This window comes from Maylandia zebra, linkage group LG17, assembly GCF_041146795.1.
Source record: "Maylandia zebra isolate NMK-2024a linkage group LG17, Mzebra_GT3a, whole genome shotgun sequence".
Taxonomy (NCBI): domain Eukaryota; kingdom Metazoa; phylum Chordata; class Actinopteri; order Cichliformes; family Cichlidae; genus Maylandia; species Maylandia zebra.
Genome location: NC_135183.1, coordinates 32,680,282 through 32,701,545, shown reverse-complemented (window position 1 = coordinate 32,701,545; position 21,264 = coordinate 32,680,282). Strand labels below are relative to the sequence as shown.

The window sequence follows — 21,264 nt, the reverse complement described above, 5'->3', positions numbered from 1 at the left end:
TGGACTTTAGCATATACTGCCAAGGCACAGTTCCATATGGGAAAGTAGTGTTTTCCAGCCATTGTTACACAGTAAAGGTTTTTTTTATTCTTCTTTTATTGGCTTTCCTTAAATAATCCACCACAAACGTTCCCTATTGGCACCACAGTCCTGCATTGAGTTTCTTTTCATTACTGCACAGTGTGATAACAACACACAGCCAGCTGCTGCCACCTGCTGTTGCAATCAGGATACAGCAGCAGCCTTTTCTTTTCTTTCCTCCTTTTTTTTGCAGTCGTGGAAGTGAGGTGATTCACCGAAGGGGACCATGTTCCTGTGGGTGCTTGTAGTATAACAGAAGGGAGGTGAAGTATTATTTTACTAGGTGCACTTTTTTTTTCTTTGCAGATTCTGTAAGAAGCTAGAATCCCATCTGTTTCTCTACGACGGAAATTAGGCAAGGACTATAGCGAGTGAGACAAAGATTGAGAGAGTTGCGCAATTGGAAATATACCCAAATTTGTTTTACATGTTCAAGTTTAACTCCTTACACATGCAGCTAATGCCTCTAACATGCAGGCAGACATGTTTTCTCCATCCAGCGCAGACACAAACCCTCCGAGTTTTTCAAACCTGGGCTTGATGAGCTGTGATATTCCTAATAAAAAGTCACTTGTTCTGATGTCACTGTTGCCTCATCCGACCACATTTCCTTTTGAAGCATGTGCACAATGGACCTTGAACTTTGCCTGTGATAGCTTTTTGATATGGAGGAAATGAATTAGTTAGGAAGTGTGTTTTGTCTATAGAGTGTGAATGTTTTGGTTTTCTTTTTAATTAACACCTTTTTAAAATGTTCTTGCTTCATATCCTTCCAATACTTTAACTACAACAGAGAGTGCTGTTTTGTTTTGTTTAGCATAACAGAAATCTGTATTTGCCTTCTATAACTGATTTGGAAAGTTACTCGTAAACATCACTAATCACTTTGTAGTTTGAAGTGGCTCTGCTCCAAACCAATTGATTGGATCTTCTCTTTATTTGCAGCTGAAGAGGAGATGCGAGTGGGATACGTTTCGATTTCAGTACACACTAATAAGACTCTGAAACATTAATTTGAAGAGGCTTTGATGAGAAATCCATTTGGGAAGTATTGGCGTGTTTGTTGTATTATTAATGCATGACCTCATGATTAGAAAACCGCTTGTTGATGTATGATTTTTGTCAATGACACAGCTACTTTTTTTTTTGTCAATATGAGATCAAAGAGTTTTTATTTCTGTGTCACACAGAAAGTTTCTGCGGCTAACTTTGATACAGATTGTTTATAATCGTATTCCGAAAAGGACACCATCTCCACAACCTCTTACCTCAAAGGAAACTTTCTCGGCTCTCGGCTAACAGCTCTCAGAGCAACTCTTTATCCGTCGCCATTATTCATCCTCAAGGGCTCATCAGCTCACAGTGGGCTCATCAGAATTATTACTCCTCCTCCACTTGTCTTTATTATCTAATTTCCCTCCTCTCTCTTCCTTTCGGCCTCTCGTTGCCAATCAGCCACCTTGTAAGGCTCCTCGCCTTTCACTATGAATCTTTCCAGGCTTTTTTATTCACTCCTGTTGTCATCCAGAATGTGCTTTTCTTTTCTTTTTCTTCTTTTTTATTGCCCCCAGTTTACAACTAGTCACTTTGTATCAAGTTTTTACCTGCAGGTTTGTGGGTGTTGAGTTAGAAGTAAAAGTTTTTGTAGCAAAGTGAGAAATGTGTTGCTTGGATGTGACAGATTGCTAACTGAAATTCCTGACGGTGGCTACAACAGGTGTGACACTCAGGAACAACTGTTTGAGGAAGGGTGCACCAATGAATCCAGCATGACAAGAAATAAGAAATACAAAAAAAGGGGTTTATTACGTCGTTCCCACCCCTACAAAGAAGTTTTTAAAAAAGGTGTTAGATAATAATATATATACTTTTTATGAATAAATGGAATAAAACATATAAATACACCAACATTTCAAACAAAAACATTTCAAAGACACTGATGAGGACGTGTTAGGCATTGGGGTGAGTACATCAGTACTGGTCAAATAAGGCACATCAAATAATGCAACCATCTGCAACGTATTAACATGATCTTTTGTAAAGAATTAATGCTTTCATGAAAGGAAACACCTTTGGTATGTTTTTAGTGGTTATTTTGCATATGTTACAGTGTGTGGCCACCACAGTGTGTTTAAAAAACAGTAGTCATTAACATTATGTACTTATAATTGTCTCCCTTTTTCTTATAAGTCTTTTTCAGCTGTGTCTGGGAGGCAGAGAATAGTTGAAACTGTCTGTAGTAAAGTTAAAAAGAGCAGCCGGTCCGTGGTGTGCTCACAGGATGTTTCTGTTCCCGCTCAGCTTTGGCGAACGTCAGTGTTCTGTAGCTTCAACACTCAACTGATCGACAAGAACTACACGCTTAATGCACAGGTGGCACTTTAAAGGAGTGCTGTCAGCTGTCGTTTAAATTACTTGCAACCCTAGTAGGAGTCTTAAATGTATGCTCGGAGCCATCACTCAGTCATTTAAAGGCCACGTGGATGCCCTTTACCGACAGGGATTATAGGTGATAACGAGACTGAGGGCACCCTTATAGGTCATCACCCTCGGCAGAGCTGAAGCTGCTCCTGCGGCTGCTGTCCTTGGATGCAGCTCCGGGGGAGCCGGCCGAGAGGAGCGGATCGGTGCCAAACGGCGACAGTGGGTCATCCATCAGGATCTCATCCAGCTGGTGTTCCTCCTTAAGCGTGGTGGTGAAGAAGTCTGTGAAATGGGACAGCGGGTCGGAGAAGGTGGTGCAGGCGTCAGTGCCACTAATGTGATCCTGCGGCCCGCTGACGGTGGCAGTGGATGGCACGCCAGATGCCGCAGCTATCCTCTGGAGGTAGTCGTTGTTGATGTCCTCTTGGTAGAGAGTTGGCTGCTGAGGTTGCTGGGCCTGGGGAGATGATTGCTGCTGCTGCTGCTGCTGTTGTTGTTGTTGTTGTTGTTTGAGTAGGTGGGAGGAAAGTTCGACCGTCCCCAAGGCTGTGGCCATGTTTGGTAGCCCGTGAGCTCGTGCTTGAATCTCAAGCTCCTGGAAAGCAAAGAAAAGAAACCTTTTAAAAAATAATAGGTTTAGAAAATGTGTGCATCGCGAGAGCAGGCATAGGTTCAAAGGTGCTGGGGCTGGGTTGCAAAGCAGTTTGCAGCTGTAGGTGAAGCTGCCAACTGGATGCACAGATGGATGTAAGCTGAGACGTCAACTTTTTTTTGAAAAAAAAAAAAGCTATGTGTAGTATCTGAATAACTATCTAAAACTGTGTGAAATTCATCAGTTATGAGCTGACGTCTTTAACTAATATGGGAGTAGCTCTGACACAATCACAGTCACACCCTGGCTCCTCCACATTCTGAGGTTGGATTGGGAGGTTCACTGCGTAATCTTCTCACACTTTTACAGAGTACATTATCTGCGCTTATCACCCATCAGTGACACCACAAAGCCCTGCTGTTGCATTAAGCCCTTTGTTTGCTGCCCTTTTGTCGGGGTTGGTTATTGTTTCACACATACTTTTATCATCATTTCTGATTACACATACTTTTCTTTTCTTTTTTTTAGCATTCCCATCATTGATATCTACTCTGGTTAACCACAGTGAATGAGTGTGAAAGTCTGCATGTGCATAGTGCAATCCTATCAGCACACATTTATCAGTAAGCATCTCTTCTATTAGTGCTCTTCATCTATTTATGCCCCTGCTGCATTCCCTGAGGTCGCAGAGCTGAGGTCATTGTGTTTATTTATCAGGTAATTAGCACTGACCTCTATAAGAAAAGATTATGGGATGTGAGGGATCTTTTGTAAAAGAGAGTGGTGGTGAAGGTGGCGGGGACTGTGGGAGTCCCTAAGTTTGCGTTGTGGTGTCGTAAAGCATTCAGGTGGAAATTAGCGTGAAGTACCTGGGGATGATGGATGTGGGACTGGCAGTTACCAGCTGATCTTTGGCAGGAAGAACTCAGTATTGTAAAATAGAATTAAAATATTATGCTGTGTGCTGATTGGCTTGTAAAAATGTATATGAAATATAAGTTCCTTCTTTTTCTCTCTGTGTTTATCAAATGTGTCAAGCACTTTATCTGCATTTATACCACAGATATAAAGTAAACCCACTGAGACATTCACATCTTATTACCTGGATCCTCAGGAGCAGCCTCCTATTGGCTTGCTCCAGCTTCTTCTGACGGCTTTCCAGCTCCCGGGCGTGCTGCTGCTCCTTCTGCAGCCATCTTATGTACTCCACTGAGGCCTTGAGGATGGTGCCTTTGTTCCACCGCATGTCGCTGCAGAAAGGAGAAACGTAAAAGATAACCTTTTACACAGAACCCCCTTATGTCGGCAGAATATCCTTTGCAATAAAAAAAAAATGCAGGGAAAAGTTTTAACAGAGGTTTTTTTTCTCCCCCTTTTTTATGATATGAATAAGAAATGGTGATTTACACGGGGCAATTATTCATCCTTGGACATTACATGGGGACACTGAATGGGAATTTTAATAGAATAGTTAAGTAGGTATGTGGAAAGTCCATTCTTGTACCTCCTTGTACGGTAAAATTAATCCTCGAATAAAAATAGGTGAAGGGAAAATGAGCTAAGCAGGAAGGCAAGGAGAAAAATGGAGAAATGGACTTAAGGTGCTAGAGTGCAAGTCATTCTTTTGGAGATATTATTACTTTTTTAAAAGAGGACAGGGAAGCTGTAGTAAAATTGTCCTTTTCCACACGAGTGAGACGTTGGCCTGATCAGCGCTAATAATCTCTTTTATCCCGCGTTAATGGCACGACGACAACGCTAACCTTCCATTTAAATTTGAAGCAAAGTTCAACTGCGAAAGATGGCCGCGGGATTTCAATTCAGTTCCACGCTCCGTCTCGGTGTTCCAATTGTGCTTCAAACTTTGATTCAAATGCCGTGGCCCGCTTCTTTGCATTTGACCCTTTCCTCATCATTCATGCTTTGAGCTGAACTGCCGGGACCCGGCGAGGAGACGTACAGCTCGGAGAGCGTCGACTACAATGAGAGTTCAAGTGCACCCTTGAAATATGACTGAAATGTGCTCGAGCACTCATTTGAATTCAATGAACGACTTTTCGAGTGTCTTTGTGCTGTGAATTTAATACCCAACACACAGGTTCTTGCAGTTGTTTCAGTGGCGTGAAGTGAAGCGAAGCAGGAGGTGGGGTGGCGGGGGAGAATTTTTCAGTAAATATATTTAGGATTTTGCAACTTACGGATCATTCGACTTTGGTATGAGTGTTCCAAGCTCCTTAATCCTGTAGTTAATGTTGTATCGTCGCCTTCTTTCAACTGTGCAAGCAGAAAGAAAAAAAAGGGAGCAAAAGTTGATGAGAGCAGTGTCAGATGCTGCACCAAAGGTTATCCCAGATGTTAAGGTATTATGGAGCTGAACGGCGTGGGTTGGAGGGGGTGACACTTACTCAAATTATGGTTGTCTTTTTTCTGCCTCTCTTTGGCCATCACCCTTGTGTCGTGTTCTGTCCAAAAAAAAGCAAAAAAAACATAAAAATACACGAATAAATAAATCACGCAGGAGAACGAATGGATTAGCAATGCACACAGATTTAGAAACTGAAAGACAACAAATACAAAAAGCCACAGAAGGTCCAGTCAGGAGACGCACAATCAGCCGTTTTGAGGGGAGTTCAGCGCCAGGGTCAGAATGAGGAGTGTCTGTGCAGCGAGTCTACACTACAGACATAAATTTGACCTCCTTACACACACGCTGACCCCGGTTCATCCCCCTTCAGCATGTATGAAGCTCATTGTAAAGAAAAAGAAAAATGGTAACCCCATTTTTTTTTTACCGCAAAACATTCTATAATTAAGAAGATTTAGCGAATTGACTCATCCGTCCGAGAAGGACAAAAATTCCAGTGTATCCATATTTGTAGTCACGTTCTCCTAAATTACATAATTGGGGACCTGAGATTGGATTTCCCAATTTGTCTCTTGTTGATTTATTCAGGACAATTTGAACTCTGTGCAACAGCCCATTGTCCCCTCTGCCTACTCTCAAATGAAACAGATGGCAATGTTCTTATTTGCCCATTGAGACTGAAGGATTTCATTTATTTATTTATTTTTGGTCAGGCATCCTTTCTGTTTCCTAATCAGCTTTCGTCTGGGTGTTTGTAATTAATATGAACAAAAAAACCTAAAAGGATCTCTTTTTTGTTGTTGTTGTTGTTGTTGTTGTTGTTGTTGTTGCCTTGAGATGAAAAGTCTCCACTAGTGTCTAACAAAGGGAACTTTGTTTTAGCTTCTATTTTTTTAGGTTTCACAATGTGAGCAACTCTTTAATGGTTTAGCTGTTTGGTCAGATTATGGTATGAGTTCATACCTGTGTATTCCCTTTTTACAGTGAGCTTTGTAGGGTTAGATGTAGGACTCAGTCCACCATTAGGGGCGTTCATACCTTGTTCACCCCCATAGACGTCCAACATGCTGCTGCTGAGAGACACCTAGGCAGGAGAGAGGGGAGATGCAGAGGAAGAAAGGGGAGTGAGTTAAGTGAATGGGAAGTGCATTTACATTTCACACATTCACACGCACATAAACAAACAGGGCTTTCACACTTTGACACAAAAGCCGCCAAACAAACAGTTGTTTTTAACTGCTGTGTGGCTTTGTTTGGCAAAACTGACAAGAGACATGTGGAGTGATCAGAGCATTGAAGAAAAGATTGTTAGCATCTCCTCCACTCTACCCGGGAATGTGGCAATGGAGTAAAAACAACTTAACAGAAACGCAACCTAATTGTAAGACGTTTTACCCCTGACCTCGAACCCAGGCTTGCTGCTCGCCAAGGGGGCGATTTGACCAAACATAGCGCTTTGATTTGCTAATGGTACCATTTTCAGAACCCCTCCAGATGAAAGTGCTCCTAACACTGATTCGCTCTGTGTTGAAAATAGCATCCCATTAGATGAAAAGGCTAGCTAGGTCAACTGCATGAACAGAGGCAAAACTGTTTTCCTACGGGTGTCTTCTTGTCTGAGAACACATGTATCCCCCTCTGCAATAATACGGCCTTTTCATGGAGTGGAGGGACAGAGATGTCTGGATCTTTAGCATGATGGCACACGTGTGTGTCTAATTCGCATTTGTGTATTTATGTCGAAAAAAAAGCATGCCAGAAGCCACCACGGATTCCAACTAATTTTATCTCCAACGTGTGTTAGATTTAACAACCACGCTCTTATATGTGGAAAAAGGAAGTCAAGAGAAAATGAGTGTTAGCTGGTTTTAAAAATATGTACGTGTGTATATATATATATATAGGAGGAGGGGACAAAATTGCATATCAAAATAAAAGATAGGAACAATTCCCCTACTACTAAAATTGTAATCACTTCAATTCCTCTCCCGTCTGCGTTCCTGAGTGTGTTGACACAGCGAAACGATGTGATGCATCGTACTGTATGACTAATTAGGATGAATTGATCCATTTAAGCACGGTATCATTTCTGAACAAGCCCATGGGGACTATGTGCATTAGGCCAATCCACTGGCTCAGTAACTCTCTCTGGCAAAATCTCTCACTCTTCGCTCCTGGCTGTTGCATTCCTGTCTACATTTGAAACCCACTGACTCGCCCTCATTCTTCCTCCTCCATTACAATGTCTGTTGTGTTTTACTCTGTTTTGCTTTATCTGTGTGTGTGCCTCTTTTTATTTATGGAGTTAGGCCTGATTCCCATTGTGTAGCTATGTTCTCTGGCCAAACTGACCTCTTGTCCCAGAGTTTTTGAATTCTTCCCTGTCTGTGAATCCTACTGGTGCATCAGTGCATCCACTTCATTTTTGCTAAAGAGTTAAAAAGTGTGCATTTTATGTGTTTTTTTTAGACTGATTTAAAGTTTTCCTTTATGTTACTAAATGCTTTAATGCACTAATCTAAATGTCAGGTTTAGATTTGATTACTTTGAGAGCATTTATTTGATTTTTTTTGTTATGCGCACATCATTACAGACTAGTATAAAAAGACCTTTCTCACATGTGATTTTCCTATGAATTTATGAATTTACTATACATTTAGCTTTAGTTGTTAAACGCATGTCATCACTTTTCCTTTAAAAAAAAAGTTCTTAATCTGCTTTGTTAAACTTCTTTAGTAATGTTGCTAATCTCAAGTGAACTTTGACTCATTTCTAGACTTAAGCTGACCTCAAACTGAGTCGGGTCCCCTTTTTCCCAAGCGAGTCAAACCAGCACCTAAGGGTTTGGGTAAAGAAACCTCACTTTCAAGTCCCCATTCAACTTTAAAAACAGAGAAGTGATTAGTTAAGGGGACTGTCACAAATCTAGGCTCACCTAGTCTAACCCACAGAGGCAGCCATGCAGAAATGCAGAAATCAGCACAAAGCATTATTTAAAAAAAAAAGGGGGGGGGGGGGGGGGGGGGGGGGTTAATGAGTAGCTATTAGAGCAAAGTTGATGTGATTCATACTTACATTGTTTTGCATTATGATGTTAGGCTCCATGCAATCCAAGCCTCCATCATTGAAACCGGATTCAAGACTAATTAGGTCATCAATAACTTCATCCATTGGAAACTAAAAGAAAACAGTGATTTCAGTGTACTCAAGGACAGACTGATGATGTTTGTACCAGAATTTCAATGCTGTCCAATTCGTTTGAAATCTCAACATTCAAACCAGAATAGACAAGGGAAAAAGAGGGAGGAACTGTGGAGAGATTAATTCAATAACAGACGAGCTCTTCGCCGCCATGTTCTCAGATTTGTTAGTGGTGCTGGCGGGAAAAAACAGGCATCTGTTACCAACCTAGTTTCCTCCTTTGAAAGGGGTTCTCTCATCAGAGACTGCATGTCTGAAGTTATTGATGAGCACATCAGAGAGAGAGGGCGATCAATAATGGCATCACTTTGTTTAGATGATTAGTTGGACCTGCTCCCTGCATTAAGATTCAGACCCAATCCAGATAGTACATTTAGTCATAATTGATGCTTCTGAAGTATGCACCGTGTCAGCTATCCATCTCAACAAAGTGTCAGCCATTATTTATCACCCTTAGAAAGAAATTAGAGGGGCAGCAACAAATCTTTCACAAGTGCTTATTAAAAATCAACAGAGAAGAAAAGCTTTGCTTTAAAGTAATAGGCTGTGCTGAAAGGAAAACCTTGTAAGGATGTTGTGTAATCTACAAAAACCATGAACCACAGTTCATCCGTAAGTGACCCAGTCTGTGGTTCAAAACTTCTGTTTCAATTTCACGGTCGGAGTTCTCTGAATTTCAGTTCCACAAAGTCATGACTGAGATTCTTTCCTTTTCCATGCGTCCACTCACCTCACTGTCATGATTGGCCATTGTAAGCAGGGTAACAGGGCTGTTGGGGTTACTGCTGTCACTGACAGGGGGCATGTGTCCGTTCCTCATGATCGGCACGGTGGCGAGTGCCTGGCCAGGGGTGTGCGGATGTGTCACGGCGTGGCCTGATGCGGCCGAGGAGGCCAGCTTGGAGCCCAGCGTCAGGTACTGCTTCACGGGCTGATTCTGGCTCTGGTGGAGATGGAACTTGGAGTTCTCCAGGTGGCTCTGTACCTGTAGCAGAACAGATCATTCAACAGTTCAGCAAGCTGACTAAGTTAGTCCAGGAAGCGCAAGGTTGGGCACTGTTTCCCATACCGCTGAAACAGCGCTGACTCAGAGTATTTGCACAGGGGTTGTCCAAAACAGCTGTTGACTTTATGAAAAGAATATCTAAAGTAACACACATAACTAGTTTGCCGTGATTAGTCACTTATGCGCAGTAAATTTACAGACTTGCAAACTGTAAGTTAGAACTCATAATAAAGTGAATCATGTACAGAAATAAAAATGTTGAAAGTGTCTTTATGGGAATTTGATCTCATTCTCTGAACTCATTTTCACAGTCTAAAAGTTAAAAAAACAAACCTAAAAGCAAAAAGCTTTTCTTCCCCCCTGAGACTTCAGCTGAATTTAACCAACTAAGCTGACTATTTTTACAATCAATCTTAATATTTAATCTTCAGTTGATCTTGAATTACATGTCAGTACAGCAATAGTCAAGATAACCTTAAAAAACATTATGAAAGCAGTGTTAAATAAACTTTACCAAGCCGCTCACAATGTTTCTAAAAGTTGGTATTCTTACATTTGAAGCTCTGGTTGCATCCCGCATTGTGTAGTAACTGCAGTCACTTAAGTGTGGCATTCTCAGAAAAGCAGATAATCTTCAAATTGATTTGTTCTGGTGTGGCAGCAGGTCAACTTTAGGGATCCACAGCTGCTGCTGCTGCTGCTGCTGCTGCTATCCTGTTGATCTGGTGACTTCTCAGTGAGTGTCTGTCCCTTCCAGTCTCCCTACCAGCTCTTTATAAAGGGCCCTAAGTGAACTAATTAGGCCCAAAGCTGGGTGTAAGCCTTTATGTTGCGTAGCAATGATAATCACTTCAAACACTGGACTGTTAGATCATCCAAGGTTTGATCACTGCAGGGTATCTGCCTTTAGCATCTATCACTAACTCCCTCAGACTGCCCTTTTCTTTCTGGTTGACCAATCAGTGGTGATCTCCCAAAGTCCTCTGCAACCCTCTGTAGGGGTTGTGGCAGCACAATTGACCCTTGTTCCCCAGTGAAGTTTTTAAATAACTCCTCCAATGCCATTTTTAACCAAGCCTTTCAATTCATTCAAGGCTTTTAAAGTAAATAGTTTAGTATTATGCGTTCCCCATACAATAACTGCAGTAAATCTGTTTTGAAGTCTCCTTTGGTGTAAGTTGAGGGCAAATTTAGGAAAGAACATCCCTCCTAAAATATCAAATTTTCATGCTTGTTGGTGCTCACAAAGATGGTTGCTGTCGTGACTTGCTTTATTAGTTTAGGGGCTGCAGAGTATTTAGGGGAGTACATGAAGTGCTATGATTTAAGAATGGTAGTCTTGTTGACTGTAATAGGTTGGTCAGTTTGCCTGTGTCTCGCGTACTTCCTCCCAAATCTGTTTTATTTACTGGTCAAAACAGCAAGCTCTCAGTTATTTTAAACCATGGAATAGATGCTCTTTCAGGGACTGACGGAATCAGGACCCACCAAAAACTGAGCAACAACAAGCTCAAGAAGCTTCGATTGGCCAGACCAGTATTACTCGAACATGATTTGAAAATGCCGATATTTAATGTGTTCCTAATTTCATGGTAACACATTTAGATCACAGTACTCAGCCTTAAAAACAGGCGACAGGTGTCGTTTATGTGAGATGAGGAAAGCAGCTAGCTTATTTAAAATGCCAAAAAAAAAGTATCATCAGCTGTTGGTTAGAACAGTCCAAGTGTTACTTCTTCTTTTACGCTGCCTCAGAAAAAAAAAATAGTCAGAACTGATTTGTTATGCAGCTATCCTTTATATCGTCATGCTTTCAGACCAAACTTCTTATTCTTCAAATGCTGTCTGGCACAAAGCTGCTGAACTGTAGGGAGTTTTTAGCTTTGACAGCTTTAGAATTGGTCTTTATGCTAAAAGTCAGCATTAAATTCCCCCTTGTCAGCTAGACTAGCTGACCTTATTCACAACTCAGCCACCTAACTAAGACCAGGCTCATCACAATACTCATCTTGTCAGTAGTGACTAAGAGTTGTTATCTGAGTTCTCCAGGCTAAACAAGATGCCAGTTGTTAGCCAATCAACATTTTTTTCCACTTTGGATAGCAGGAGGGATGCCAGGACCGCTGCACACCACATCTGCTTTGTGTGACAGCGGATTGTCCTGGTTTCACTTCAGCTTTCTCTCTACTGTAAATGCCGGAGACACGCTTGTTATCCACTTAAGGAAATCTGATTAGATTTGAGGAGTAATGGTGCTTCAGTCACCAAGGCCAGCCTCGACAATGGCAGGCCTGTGCATGTGTGAAGCGGGCATGCAGGAAAATTATCAGTGCCCGCCATACACATGGGTCAGGAGAGAATATAAGAATGTAATCAATCAGGAGTTTGGGCATGTTGTAGCTATTCAGATGCTTCAGTTTTGTTTTGTTTTGGTTGTTTTCCTCTTTTTCGGCACGGCTACCAGCACCTGCTACAACAATCGAGGCAGTGTTTGAGATTATTGGCACAGAGGAGGTCATGGGTTCAGTTTTCTATTTACACACATTTGTACAGTTATTCCTGACATGCAAACCTACATTAAACTATGAAAGCTTTTTGCCTTTTGACTTAATGCACATAGTTTAACTTTAGAACACACCTTCTTGTCAGCATATTTCAGAGTGTTTGAATAAAATAATATATATCTGTATCTTCCTCACTTTTCGTCATTAGAGATATTAGACCACTAAAATAAAAATGCCAAAACCCAGAACATGCCTTTGTCCCTACATATGTCCTAATCAAATCTAAAGCACTCTACAGTACACGCCCAAGAAATCCCATCACAAGTGAATACAACTGCAGCTCTTCAACATATCAATTCAAAGCTCTGTCAGGCTTAAAATAAAGCAACATCCCAAACCTCAGCTTCTACTTACAGATAGCAGCAGGCCCGAAATTACAGTAACACCTTCACAGCTAAACGTAAGCCCAGTTCTTTAGCCTCTATTTGTGAGATCCATTTAACAGTGGTGTCATTTACCTCGCAGTTAAGAGGCGTATTTCTTTAGTGGCCCTCTCCCCCCGAAATGCTGCACTCACAAAGCCATTGTACTAGACAACCTTGCAGGTTTTACATTGAAATGCACAAAGCTCTTGCCTAATCCAGTTTCAGTCTTGCCCAAGTTCTCCTTTCACTTCAGAAAAATCCAACAACTTATGAAACACTGGGTGATGGTGACATTAGCTAGCTGTACAAATTATGGGCAAAACCTACTAGGAGTTTTCATTTCTGCAAAATGCCGCACTTTGCGACATATTGATGCAGATTATTAACATCTAACATCTTGTTTTCCCATCTCAAATGGATGGAGATGAGTTGAAAGTGGAACAAAACTCTTCCTCGGTCATGCTTACTGTATTTTGCTGAGCCTGCTAACCAGTAAATAGCTGTAACCACCCACTAGATTGTGCAATGTGAGGAAAGATAAGACTGGGATAGCGAACTGATAGCAAAAGTCCCATTCCACGGTGCCTCCATGGTTAGTCTGGCTGTAACTGCAAATGTGTCTTGCGTGCAAACAAATGCACACATAGAATTTAACACAATGTTTTCTTCAGTGTGTGTCATTGCCTCAAAATTCCTGGGCTGTAAATAAGTCATTTCCCCTACCTGTAAAAGTTGGATCTCTGTCAAGGTGATTACTTTGACCACACAACAGCGGCTCATGGCTCTCCAGAGTGGCAGCGTCTCCCACCACAGGAGCTGCAAATCCTTACAGAAGAAGAACAACTGTCACAGCCACAGCTTCGTCTCACACCGTGACAGGAGGAGAAGAAGAGGAAGAAAAAGAGAGGTGCTGCAGCCTCCTTCCTGAATTTTTTTTTTTTTTCAGAAATATCAGAAAGGAAGCCATGACACATCAGCTTATTTGGGAGCAGCACGAGCCGTTTCCCCTCTGTAGCTGTGTGTCTGTGTGTGTGTTTGGTCAAGGAAAAGGCCTGACAGAGGCAGAAATACAGATGGCATTTACAGTAGGGGGTTGAAGTAAGTGTGTGAATGTGTGTGTGCGAAGCCATAATAAGTTGACAGAATGTGAATTCCTGCTTGCTTGTGGATCACTACACTTTCCTGCTTTTCCCACATAACATCCAGCCTAGCTCAGCGCAGTTTCCTGTCTTCATGACACCAACTTCCCAGTGGAAGTCATTTTATCCACAAAACTGTAGTCACTTTTCCAACACAGGGAAACAGGAATCTTGAGAATGTGTGCAAACATGCTAAAACACACATTTTTATTATGTTCTAGTTATTATTAGGCCAAAAATCCCTGAAAAGTCCTCCCTTTAATCCCAAGATTTACAAGTTTTTATATTAGCAGGTGAATAAATCTGAATCAGAGTTGCTCCGATACATGTTCTGGGGTGAACTCCACACTTCATATAGTAATTATTTTTGATTCACTGTAATAAACACATCAGGATTAATTTGAGGACATTGAACATAATGGCTTAAACTGAATCAATTAAATCAATCCTGTGCAGACTTTGGGTTTTAAAAGTCTTCTTTCAGCAGTTTAAATGCAGCCTGCCCCACACGTGTCTATGGTCAATGTTTTCATTACGCAAAGAATGCCCTTCTTGATGCTACTGTGCACAGTAATCTTCTGTGTATATAGCGGATCTAGATCATTAGGTAATATTTATGCTGCACTATCTGGATTCTGTTGCTGCTGTTTGACCATCAACACAAGGCATGCCCATCTCTCCAGCTTATCTGTTGCTGTGTTTTCCTGCACTCGTTTTTGTACTGTTCTAACCATTACCCATGTGTATATTTGTCCACTATTTTGTTTATTTGATGTCTGCTGTATGTACGCTCCATCAGATCTAGGCAAAAATTCCTGGCTGGCCATTTTTGGCTCATCTTGGGGCAAGCCACAAGTGCTCACCTTTGTTAGTCCCCCGTCATAGCATGTTTTAAACATCAGGGACTTCCTGTAAGAGTTGGCCTGCTTCTGAGACAACACTTCAAAGTGCAGCGCCCACATCTGAGGACTGTTTTATCCTGCTAGAAAAGGAATGCATAATGGACACAGCACCACTGCACTTTTAATGATTCTCATATGAATTAAATATTACAGCTATTTTAACTGGATTACACATGAAACTGTGTGCGAGAGCATGCGCTTGTTACCTTGATGAAATATTGAATTTAAGAAAATGGTTCACCTCAGCAGTGCTGCGAAAATAATTAAAATTCATACTTAAAGTAAAGACATCTCACTGTAAAATGATTTAAAGGTGCCCTGTGGAGGTTTGATTGTAAACAAACTTCTTTTTTTTTTTAAAAAATGCCATCATTAATTACAAAAACACGGGTAATATTTTGAAGCCTGAGAGAAAATGAAATGTAAATTCGTACAGCGCCATTAGCGGTACATAACTACAGCTGTGGTTAAAAAAGAAAAACTGATTCCTGTAAGTACACAAACAAAACCTATTTAACTATATTTGACTGATATAGCAAGCAGAGGACTTAGTTGTGAAACTATTTTCTCTGGTTTTAACACCAAGTCATATATAGAAAAATATTTTCATAATCATTTTACTTAACAGTTCACTTTCCACTGAATTTTGGTTTAAAAATGTAGTGAACTAAAAATGTGAGCTACTGTAGCAAAGTGCAAATACCTGACATAACACACTAATAGACTAACAAAGTATACATTTGTGGCTGACTCGTTTACCTTTAATTTTACAAATGAGTATTACATAAATAGCTACAGTCAGCTGAAGGTCTTCATTTTTTCTCTCTCTCCTTCTCTTTATTTATGAACAAGTGACGTATTCTCTCCACCTGTCTAAGCAACGCACACAGCATACATCCCTAGTTATACACAAACATCTATGGGTACACTGAGGTTCATTACATGGAATATAAATGGAGCTGGCTCCAGAGAAAAGAGGTTAAAAATATTTAACCAACTCAAAAAACTACAGGCAGATGTTGTCCTATTACAAGAGACCCACAGAGCCTCTTAGAGGTTCGAATGAACTTAAAACACCTGAGTTTCCTAATGTGTTCTCAGCTTGTTATAATTCTAGACAAAGGGGAGCAGCAATTTTAATACATAAAAATATTAATTTCACAGTACTCGATACAGTTATAGATCCAGAGGGCAGATTCTTAATCATTAAACTATCTATACGTGATAAAAAGCTATGTATTGCAAGTGTATATGGTCCAAATGTTGATGATCCCTCATTCTTTCACGGTTTTTTCAGTGCACTCTCTGAACACTTAGATGGCACACTTGTTCTTGGAGGTGACCTCAACCTTGGACTAAATGAAGACATGGATAGGCTCAATACAGCGGGAACTCAGCGTAATTGGCAGTCCACAAATATAATCAAACAGTATATGAGCGACTTTGGTCTTTGCGATGCATGGCGCTCCCTTCACCCCACCAGTAAGGAATATACTTTTTTCTCACATGTCCATCACTCCTACTCTCGTCTGGATTATTTTTTGGTCAGCAGCTCACTGCTGAACGACATTTCAGACACTGAGATTCACCCTATAGCTGTCAGCGATCATGGTCCTGTATCTTTAACACTAATGCACAAGAATAATACTACGCCAAGAAAAAACTGGAGATTTAATATATCACTACTTAAAGATGAAGACTTTATTAAATATTTTAAAAAAGAGTGGACTTCATATTTGAACTATAATGACACTCCCGAAACATCAGCTTCTGTTCTATGGGAAGCAGGGAAAGCTGTGATGAGAGGTAAAATAATTTCTTTCTCATCACATAAAAAGAAAAAAGAAAACAAAAATATTCAGGAATTAGAAAAAAACATCAAATCACTAGAAGAAGCCTACGCGTCCCACCAAGATCAGGAAACATTGAACAAAATACGCAAAACAAAACTAGAATTAAATGAGATAATTGATAAAAAAACAAAATTCTTAGTACAAAGACTACGCCTACAAAATTATGAACATGGTAATAAATCCGGTCAATTTCTAGCAAACCAGCTAAAAATAAATAAAGAAAAAACAACTATATGTGCTGTTCAAGATTCATCTGGGAACACAATATATGATCCGATACAAATAAACAACATTTTCAGGGATTTCTATAAAACGTTGTATTCACCACAAATAAACCCATCTAAAAAAGAAATTGATCAGTTTTTGGACAACATAACTCTTCCAAAATTATTGGACACTCAAGCAATGGCACTGGATTCACCACTGACACCAGGTGAACTCCAGGAAGCCCTGATAAGTATGCACAATAATAAGGCTCCAGGTCCAGATGGCTTTCCTGCAGAATTCTACAAAGAATTCTGGTCGATTCTAGCACCAGTTTTCTACAGAACGTTGTTGGAAATTAAAGAAAAGGGCAGACTTCCATCAAATATGAATTCTGCAAACATTAATCTCCTGCTAAAACCAGGCAAAGACCCTGTATATCCCTCAAGCTATCGTCCAATATCCCTTATAAATGTAGACCTTAAAATAATCTGCAAAGCTCTCTCAAAGAGACTGGAGAAAATAACCCCCCTCTTAATTCATCCTGACCAAACTGGTTTCATAAAAGGTCGGCACTCATCAACAAATACACGTAGATTACTTAATTTGATAGACTACTCATACAGTAAAAACCTAGAAACTACAATATTCTCTTTAGACGCAGAAAAAGCATTTGACAGGGTTAACTGGAAATTTCTATTTGCAACTTTACACAAATTTGGTTTTGGATCCTCTTTCATAAACTGGTTAAAAATATTATATAATTCCCCAACAGCTTGTGTTAGAACAAATGACCAGACATCCTCCAGCTTCTGTCTCTTGAGGGGCACCAGGCAGGGATGCCCACTCTCCCCTTCACTATTTGCAATTTTTATTGAACCACTAGCAGCAGCAATTAGACAGAATTCAGTAATTAAGGGCATAAAATGCAAGAACGTGGAACATAAAATCAGCCTTTATGCGGATGACGTGTTACTCTTTCTCCAAAATTCACAAACCAATATCTCTGGGGTGACTGAATTGATAAACTCTTTTGCAAGAATATCAGATTACTCAATTAACTGGTCAAAATCTACAGTCCTACCGATTAATTGCTCCTTCCATAATTCCTCTTCTACACCACTGCAATCGGGAAATATAAAATATTTAGGTATTAATGTTTCTCCCAAGCTTGCAGATCTAACTAAATTAAACCATATCCCACTTTTAAAGAAGGTAGAAGATGATCTGGCTAGATGGAAATGTCTACCCATATCACTCATGGGAAGGGTCGCTGCTATAAAAATGATGGTCTTACCAAAAATAAATTATTTATTCTCAATGATCCCAACTAAACCGCCACAAGATTGGTTCAGATCTCTAGATTCATGTATGTCCAAATTCCTTTGGAAAAATAAACCCCCACGTATAAGCTTAAAAACACTACAAAAGACCAAGGATAAAGGAGGACTAGAACTGCCTAACTTTCAGCACTACTTCTTAGCCAACAGGCTTCAGTTTATCTCAGGATGGCTAAAACACACCCTCTTAGATGAACCTTGGCTAGATGTAGAACAAGCACTCTGCAATAATCTAGAGATCTCAGACCTACCATTTATCAGCTCAAACATCCAACGACATGAATGCTTTAAAAGCATCAACATCAGCTCTTCTCTGACAGCATGGTGGGAGTTTCTAAAATTGACGGCGTCTTCATTAATCCCATGCAAACGTACACCTATCTGGAACAACCCTGACATATTACAAAACAATAATATGATAAACTTTTCAGATTGGAGTGATAAAGGAATCAAATATTTAGAACATATACTAGAAGGAACAGAATTTATTTCATTTGACGGACTAGTTACACAATATGGGATCAACAAGAAAAGATTTTTAGAATATCAACAAATTAAATCCATAGTAAAAAAGAAATTTAAACCGGGTCAAGTTGAACTACAAACACCACCAAGTGTGGTTCAATTTCTTACTCTTAAACCCCCCAAATTACTATCCAAAATATACAGAATGCTTTCTAAAACAGATGAATCAATATCACTTCCTATTGCAAAATGGGAAGCGGATTTATCAGTTAACTTAGACCTAAACTTCTGGTCTCAGATTTGCTTAAAAACCTTTCATCTAATTAGAAATCCCAGTCTTCAATTAATTCAATACAAAATATTACATAGAGTGCACTATACAGGTCATCGGATGTTCAAGATGGGCTTTACGTCTACCAACAACTGCTCACACTGCCAAACCAATTCACCGGACAATTATATCCACGCTCTTTGGTTCTGTCCACCAGTTCAGAAGTTTTGGCGCGAGATATGTGAAGACTTATCGAAGTGTCTGAAATGTAACATTCCAACTTTCCCCTTAGTGTGTTTGTTGGGCAGCTTAGATAATGTCACTTCAGAAAAGAATATCGCCCATATGGTTTTCACTGCCCTATGCATAGCCAAGAAAACAGTCCTCATGAACTGGAAAAATAAAAATAATCTTAATTCTAACCAATATAGAAATTATCTAATAGATTACATTAGTCTCGATACAGCCTCTGCCACCACATCAGATCAATTGCTCTGGGCTCCTTTGATCAGCTCCATCACCTAGTGGGGGTGGGGGGTCATAGTTTGGTCCCGCCTTCACTGTTGTGATTGGTGTGGGGGTAGGGACAGGCTTAGGGCGTCGGGGGGTTCCCCGGAGGCATCTTCCTTGGGTGGCTCAACCCGGGGTAGCGGTCATGTCCGGTTAGGGGCTCTGTTGGCTCTCCGGTGACTGTTTCTTCGCGGCTGCGTGCAGCGGGGCTAGGGGAGGGTCTGTGCTGACGGACGTGGGTTACTGACCTGGTAGCCTGGCTGCCCCTGGGTGGGTCCGGGATGGGCGTGAGATTCTGGGGGCGCTCCGTCTCTGGGCTGGGACCCGGACCGGGCCTCGGGGGCTTGGGTCCTGGTTGGTGTGTTGCCGGGGTTGTGGGCGGGTGGGTGCATGGGGGCCCAGCCCTGGAGCAGGGTGCCGCCGGTGCGTCGAGCCACCTGGGGGGCTCTTCAACTGGTGGGGGAGATTGTCACATCTTGCAGGAGCTTTCCTCTCCTCAGGAGCTGCCTCTGCAGGAGGGGGAGATACAGGAGAGGTGGAGGAAGATCTCAGCCTGGGTGTTTATTGTCTTATGTAGTCTGGAAGATGAGTGGATGGTGGGGTGGGTGCAGTTTTCTCTGTGGTGGGGTTGGGTGGACTGTCCCGGGCTCTGTGGGGCCGGGCGGCGCTGCTGCACTGGGCCCGGTCTGGATGGGCCTGGGCCCCCTTTCCCTGGCGGGTCGCGGAGTATGGGGGTGCCTACTGGGGTCAGCGGGGGAGCTGGCCCCAGGGAGGGGTCACTTGCCCCTCCCTTCCTTCCCTCCCCATCTCCAGCTGCCTCCCTCTTCCCGCTCCACCACAACCACCCACACATGCAGGGCCTTGGAGTAGGGGTATGTCACCAGGGTGCAGAGAAGGCTACCCCCCCCCCCCCCCCCCCCCCCCCCCGTCCCCTTCTGGCTGCCTCTGCCTCAATTTTATCCCACAACTTAGACATTCACATTACTCACACTCTCATTACACATACATATAGGATCTTGGGGGTGGGCACGATACACGGAGTCCAAAGTACCATCAGGGTGTACACCCCACCCCTGGCATCGTTGCCCACCTCTCAATTTTAAATACACGTAGACATTGAGGGCTAGCAGGAGGGACCATGCGCTTACCTGCTGCTCTCTGGCAGGTAGCTCCAAGCCCTCCTGGGTTTTAAATGCACCTTAGAACACACATGCATCAACATTACAATGAACGGGTGGAGGGAGGTTCGGAGTCTTCTCTCACCCCCGTTCTCTGCGACCTGCTGGAGCAGGGGGGCTAGGACTAGGAGGAGGAGTTGGCCGTCCGACTGCGGTCTGGAGTGTGGAGCCTTCCTGCTGCTGCGGAGTCGGGGCGGTCTGCCTCCCCCCACCGCAGGGAAAAGGGAAACACCACCTGGGTCTGGGTGCAGTTCCCCCCTCCAGGGGCGGGGGCACCTAGACCCGGTTTGTAGAGTACGCTTGGGGAGTGTGATCGTGTGTACAACGTCTCTTTATGTCTGTCTCCACGTTGGTTGAGTGTGGAGTAAGTGCATATGAGAGCATGAGGGTGGGAATGGATGTTTGTATCTGTGTGTGCCTGTATGTCTGTGTCTATATGTCAGGTTGGGTGTCAGGCGCCACCTCTCTGGGGACATCTCAGGCCCTCCAAGTTTTGGAGGCCTATCTCCCCCTACCACCACTTCCCCTGCCAGTGGCGGACCCCCTCAGACATCGGTGCGTTGGTGGTTCTTTGTGTCCGGGGATGGGCGTCCAGGTACACACCGGCTCACTCCTTGGCGGCCGCTTATCGGGGCCTGGAGCCTGGGGCTCGCTCAGGCCACTTCGGAGGTGGGGTGCCCCCGGCCTCTCGGCCTGGGGCTCGGTCACTCAGGCGCAGCTGGCTGCCGGCGGAGCTCACGGGCGCGTCACTGCAACTCCCCCTGGCTTCTGCTCCGCGGCTGCTGAGTGAGCCCTCATCTGGGA

At 42.3% G+C, this 21,264-nt stretch overlaps 1 protein-coding gene across 10 annotated transcripts in view; it reads right to left on the bottom strand.

The window, feature by feature from the left end:
* Nucleotides 1-1,861: 1,861 nt before the first annotated feature.
* The window catches only part of tfec (transcription factor EC), a 50,222-nt gene continuing 30,819 nt past the window's right edge, over nucleotides 1,862-21,264 (bottom strand). For 2 of the 10 annotated variants that reach the window (XM_004560851.4, XM_076875932.1), the window contains 7 exons: nucleotides 9,394-9,648; nucleotides 8,538-8,639; nucleotides 6,426-6,546; nucleotides 5,503-5,559; nucleotides 5,296-5,371; nucleotides 4,200-4,347; nucleotides 1,862-3,100 (listed from right to left, as the gene is read on the bottom strand). In XM_004560851.4, the coding sequence (XP_004560908.4) occupies nucleotides 2,615-3,100; nucleotides 4,200-4,347; nucleotides 5,296-5,371; nucleotides 5,503-5,559; nucleotides 6,426-6,546; nucleotides 8,538-8,639; nucleotides 9,394-9,648 (1,245 nt within the window). In that variant the 3' untranslated portion in view covers nucleotides 1,862-2,614. Of the gene's footprint in view, nucleotides 3,101-4,199; nucleotides 4,348-5,295; nucleotides 5,372-5,502; nucleotides 5,560-6,425; nucleotides 6,547-8,537; nucleotides 8,640-9,393; nucleotides 9,649-10,222; nucleotides 11,305-12,587; nucleotides 12,652-12,691; nucleotides 12,787-13,321; nucleotides 13,473-21,264 lie in introns of those variants that run through there. The other 8 variants (XM_004560850.4, XM_076875935.1, XM_076875936.1 and 5 more) reach the window with 8 other exon arrangements.